The 5,317-nt window shown below is 51.6% G+C and overlaps 2 protein-coding genes across 2 annotated transcripts; one reads left to right on the top strand and one right to left on the bottom strand.

Moving 5' to 3' along the window:
* The first annotated feature begins 28 nt into the window (after positions 1-28).
* On the top strand, positions 29-1,767 carry CSUI_010253 (uncharacterized protein). The gene is made up of 3 exons (XM_068070358.1): positions 29-487; positions 1,007-1,107; positions 1,301-1,767. The coding sequence occupies exons 1-3, from the start codon at positions 133-135 to the stop codon at positions 1,595-1,597; spliced, it is 753 nt and encodes a 250-aa protein (XP_067917667.1). The 5' UTR covers positions 29-132; the 3' UTR covers positions 1,598-1,767.
* An 880-nt stretch (positions 1,768-2,647) lies between these two features.
* CSUI_010252 (apical membrane antigen 1 protein) lies at positions 2,648-5,296 on the bottom strand (the record flags this gene model as incomplete). The annotated part of the gene is made up of 4 exons (XM_068070357.1): positions 2,648-3,193; positions 3,847-3,956; positions 4,822-4,909; positions 5,224-5,296. Coding segments are annotated over 4 exons (300 nt in total), but the record flags the coding sequence as incomplete, so codon positions are not given.
* Between the last annotated feature and the right edge of the window lie 21 nt (positions 5,297-5,317).

The following is a 5,317-nucleotide window of genomic DNA, read 5'->3' as shown; positions in this document are numbered from 1 at the left end:
CCAACAGAACAAAATTGTGTCTTACAGTGTACCATGCATTCACCTCGCGAATGTTGAAGTAACCTTTCACTTGCATGTACATTTTTGCGCTCAGATACATCCTCTCCCTTCTGACGCGGACATACATCCATCATGGAGCCACTCAATGAATCCCAAGAACTTCGCCATTCTCCCCGCAGTGCCCGGTCAGTTTGTTTTGTCGATCAAGAAAATGAGACCGCGGACTTTCAGCCGACGATGCATCCGCCTTCTGGTCCACAAGACGATGTCCCAGCTCAAGCCCTTGACAGGCAGTCGTCATCGAGAGTCGGATTCACAACAGAGGCGCTCGAGAAAGGAGACTCTCATGAGTCTGGATACAGCTGGCTTAGACGCGGCATGAGCTCGATGTCAATGGCCGCAATGAGCATAGCAGACGAGATGCAAGAGGAACTGAGAGAGGCGATTGAATACGACGCTGGCGACTACAGAGTCAAACTCCGAGGCCGTAAGTCACTCATTGTGCATGCCACACATCGACGCTCTTTTTTTCTTCCCTAACAACCGTAACAGACTAATGTGTCGGCACAGGAGGGGAGCCACCGGGAGTAAATGCCCACATGCCACAGTCGGGTGTTGATTGAGTTGTTACTATGAAGGTAGAAAAGGCCTTGTGTCCTGAGAAGGCCGAAAGACGAGAAGGTTCTGGCTATGCTTCCGTCTACTGTTGCATAACTGGTCGCAGATCGATGTATTAGCATGACGAGCACAATGATTTGTATTGCCTGACTCGAAGGACCGCGGCAATAGTACACTTTGTCGAGACAATGGAAACTGGCTAGTTCTATAGTAAACAATTTTCGTGTCTAACCATGTGTGCTTCACTTACCTTTCCTGTTAGAGTGTGATGTTCCCTAACCAGCAGGACACAGAAAACGCCAACTGGGGAATGAATATGTAAGGTGTACGTATACTCAGATCTGCAGACCGAAGCATTCTTGGTTGTCGTTCATCTTCTCTCTTTCAGCTGACGGAGATATTCCCGTTGATATCTGGGATTTGTCGAAATATAAATGGTGGTCATTCGATCATTACCAGGCGCTTCGCAGAGAATACGTTCGCTCAAGAGTAAGCTCGAGAGGTCTCCGCTGCTTTCCTCTTCGATTTGGTTAAACGGCAATCACACCAAAGCTTCCACTTCTCTTCTAGAAGATACTCATCGTTGCTCCGTCAGTAGCTGGAGGCTTGCGCGTGCGGATGTATACGAGCTCTCGTCTCTCGAAGTTCATTCTCCGTTGTACGTCTTGAGTGTCGTGATCAGGGACGTCAAGCCATGCAACGAGAAGGCGAGCTGATCTACATCTTGCCGCATCCGGGTGTGGACTACATCTACAATGACTGTCCCTTCGTAAGCCACGCAGGGAAAATGGATCTGGTCAGCATGAGCGCGCATTGCATTCTCCCGGATGGGGCGCGACTGCCTGCTGATCTCGACAAGAACTTGAGAGCAACGTTCTTCAGCGATGCGGGCTACTCCATCAAGTGCAATTGGTTCAACGAAGGCCACGAGAAACAAGCGTCTGCGCGCAGGGGCGTAGGCGGGGGCTTGTGTTGTTGATCAGCGGCCACGCTAGTGACAACAAGCTAGGAGTGAGCCGTCACCCGCAGCCTTGTTTCGTCCCAGCAGTCCTGTTCCACGGCACTTCGAGTGTCCGGGAGCCCTTGGCGATGTGTGTGCTTTTTTTCGTTCAAAATGTGGCATTCGACTAACGTGTAGTCCTTTCATGCCAAACATTTTGCCGCATGGTGCGGTTTGCATGAATTTTCGTTTTATCCGATAATTCCGTTTGCATACCATACCCCAAAGCTCAGTGCAGGCTTTGGAAAAAATCAACTCGAAGTAGGAGATCGCGTAGCAGCTTGTCACCGGAAATAAGTTTGGCTATCTGCAAAACTTTGGAGTGTGGCATCTCCAAGTTTCCAATACAGGGCACACAGTACGGCTAGCGAAACCGGTGCATAACTAGGGCTTGAATATAGTTTCGAGTTTTTGTAGCGATGGCGGCATGGCCAAACACTATGCTGTGAGAAAGCCAACAACGCCACTTCTGCGCTGACGAGCGCGTAAACAGCGGAACATGCGGGCATGTACCCCTACACGGACCTTCTCGAAAGCGCAACTCAAGTACGAGTAAACCGCTTTCTTCTGAAGAGCGGAACTGATCATCTGCGTTGCCTGGCGAACTCGTGGCGCGGAAAAGCCCTACCCGGTATACACCACTGATATCACCGGCTGAGGCATGACATGCTGAACCGATGACGTTTCGGCGTTTGAAAGAGCTGCATAGAGTGCACACGTGGAGTGGGCGTGGCTACCGGAAGGGTACGCATCAAGCCATGTGAGCCAAACCCGTATGCAGTGCCGGTTCAAAAACCGCCGACAGTCCAGGTTCGAAGTGAGCCGAACCAACCTCCAACTTCGGAGGTCCTTATAACGCTTCCTCAAAAAGAAACAAGACGTTTACATGAATGTTTCTTCAGACACACAACCTGCAGAACTGTGTACCAGTGGCCAGCCTACTGGGCACGGACGAGCCGCAGAAGAAATGATGAGCTAAAATACTCTTCCGGCGAACATCGTGCTCTAAGCCTGGTCTCTGAACACGCAGCTCCGACTTCCCATGGCGAGAAAAAGTGAAAAGAGAAAACGGCCGCCGTCAAGCAAGTTCAAAGACGAGGGGACAACAGTGCAAAATGCAGATTTTGCACGAGCAAAGAAAGAAAGAAAAACGATATTAAACTCATCCTCTTTTCTCGAAGTCACTACGGGCCCCCATTGCCCGAGGTTTGACTAGCTCCACTGACCAAATAATACTCAAATGCTACTTGCATATCAACAGGACACCGGAGCTCACTGGAGACGTGACAAGGACGCGGTACGACTGCCACGGGCACCCCGATGGTCCTCTACTCGATGTGGACACGGCAGACGCGGACGTACCCACTTGTGTTGATCTTACCCCCCACAAAAATAGAAGGCCGATCTTCAGTATACCCGAAGAATACGCCTACAGATGCCGAAGCAATACTGTGTCTCACCAGGGAGCAAGCCCACATACACGCAACCCCCGAAACAGTCCGTGACAACTGCTCCCAGCAAGCCGCCGCCACCGAGAACGTCGACGCTATGGCTTCGCATCCGTAAGAAGTTCTTCTGTAGACAAGTGCATGCATTCACCCGAAAAAAAGGCGGCGTAGAACCACTAAGGCTTAACAACAGGGCACTGCAAACCGAGCGCAAGTCACTGGTGTCTATGTTTACTTTCGCTGCGGCCGCGTCCTCCCGTAACCGTAACAACGTGTACCATCTGTCCCGCTACCCACGCACACGCACATCGAGACTCCCCCTTTAACTGCTCTTGCAAGTATAACAGAACTGAGCTGTGTTTCTTTTTGTCGCGTTGAAGTGTGTAAAAACAGTCGAATGCAGCTAGGCCGACACGGCTCTGAGACACGTCGTCCTGAAATTGGTTGCTTCGCGCTGACACCGGGTAGCACGAAGGCTAGCGTCATACAAGGAGACCACACGCAAGCGTAACTGCATTTCGACACTGCCACAAGCGGTAATGCTTCAGTGTTCGAAGTTGAAGCAAGCAGTTTCCTAGAATGTTGGCGCAACAACAACACCAGTGCCGAACTGTCCCGCGCTTCGGCTCCGCCCCAAGAAGCTGTCACGCGGCGCACACTGAGACACCGCAGACTGTCTGATGCGACACCGAAAGTGTGTCAGCAACCCTACTCCTGTCTGTTCCGTGGGTGCCAAGCACTCTAAGTGTCCCAACGAAAGCTGCCCGACCCTAAACTTACCACCCCAGTACGACTGGCTGGTGTTCGCGGCGACATCGCTCGGCGAATGCACCGGTCTTCCTCCTTGGACTTCATTGGCGACTGCCTCAGAAGCCTCCGGACCTTTGTGCCTACAGAGAAAAGCAAGGCATTCATCGGTCCCATCGACGCCAAATGACCCTCCATGTTGATCGCGCGCCACCGCTTGCTGGCGTTCCGTGATTGATACCCGGTGTGAAGGACACCAGACTGACGAAAACTCCGCTATGGACACCTCTTCATGACATGAACAACACTTCAATTCATTTTGGCCCTGTGCCAGCTAAATGCGGCGTCACACCATTTATTTGGGGACAATGGAAGCAGAGAGGCGAGAATCTCAGTTCTGCCACCGCGATCTATGCATTGCGATCTGTCCGAGAATAACATGAAAAAAAGATGTCGAGAAACTTTCACATTCACCCACCAGGATCTACTGGTCACGCTCAAGCGGGACCAAGATGGGTTCCTTGGAAAAGCGAGTCACGCGTACTGGTGGAATCCACCTTGAAGAGCACAAACTGCCCTAACAAGTTTCAAGCCGCTGAGTGTGCGTACCCTCTTCAGAGCTCGGACTCGTACAACTAAGCCTGAGGGCCTATCTATCTAATGGCACGCTGACAAGGCTCCTAAACCCTGTCAGCGGCAACTCTCACCCCGACGTCTTACGGCGTAGAAATTGTGTGCCACAAGAGCCGCGGCATTTCGTCACTGCTTTATCTACAACTAAAGGAGCCACGTCCAACCACTGCTGCACTGATATTATTGCCGCTCCTCAGTACCTCGACTTTGCTCTCAAAACAAAGAGAAGCACAACCCTAAGGCAATGTCGGTGATATCCTGTTGAAACACGGACAACCCTGTCCACCGACCGCTCGCTCGAAGTGATCTAAAACGTGGCATCGCCCGGATAATCTTGAGTACTTCCGCGGAAGCTCCTAAGACAAGAAAACTTACTGGAAATAGTACCCGGCACCGGCTCCGACAAGAATCAAAAGAAGCAATCCGCCTATCACACCTCCAGCGATCGCGACAACATTCGGACCTGTACATCCAGCGCGACAAAAAAACAGAATTGAACCTCAGCACCGGGCCAATATGATAAGGAAAGAAACACAGTATGTCAGGCCACCTGCGGGAAGGCTTGCAGCATTCTCGCATGCATGTGTTTCTTTGTCTACAAAATGAGCATCTACACGCCCAGTTGCCGTACTCAAAACTGCAGGCGCACAACGGAGGAGAACACAGGTATAGATCGGGGACTTCCCCCAGTTTCTAAAGATAACAGACCATCATGACAGGGTTCTCGGCTGCATAATGCGAATCACATAGTAAGTCGGCGCCCCCTCGATGATTTACCTTCTTCTTCCGATTCTGCAGGCCCACTCCCGCCCGGGTTCGGTTGCTGAGTGTCTGGCGATCCGCCTCCATCAGTGCCCGGATTGTCTGGGAC

The sequence above is a fragment of the Cystoisospora suis genome (genome assembly GCF_002600585.1).
Source record: "Cystoisospora suis strain Wien I chromosome Unknown contig_7009, whole genome shotgun sequence".
Lineage (NCBI taxonomy): Eukaryota > Apicomplexa > Conoidasida > Eucoccidiorida > Sarcocystidae > Cystoisospora > Cystoisospora suis.
The sequence above is the reverse complement of the archived record's forward strand: the minus strand, read 5'-3'. Positions and strand labels throughout refer to the sequence as shown.

Bases quoted from the DNA above. Each gene is read 5' to 3' on its own strand.
- CSUI_010253 (XM_068070358.1), top strand. From the start codon at position 133: ATGGAGCCACTCAATGAATCCCAAGAACTTCGCCATTCTCCCCGCAGT. The intron at 488-1,006 runs GTAAGTCACTCA...TCTCTCTTTCAG, and splicing joins CAGAGTCAAACTCCGAGGCC to CTGACGGAGATATTCCCGTT. The intron at 1,108-1,300 runs GTAAGCTCGAGA...TGTCGTGATCAG, and splicing joins GAGAATACGTTCGCTCAAGA to GGACGTCAAGCCATGCAACG.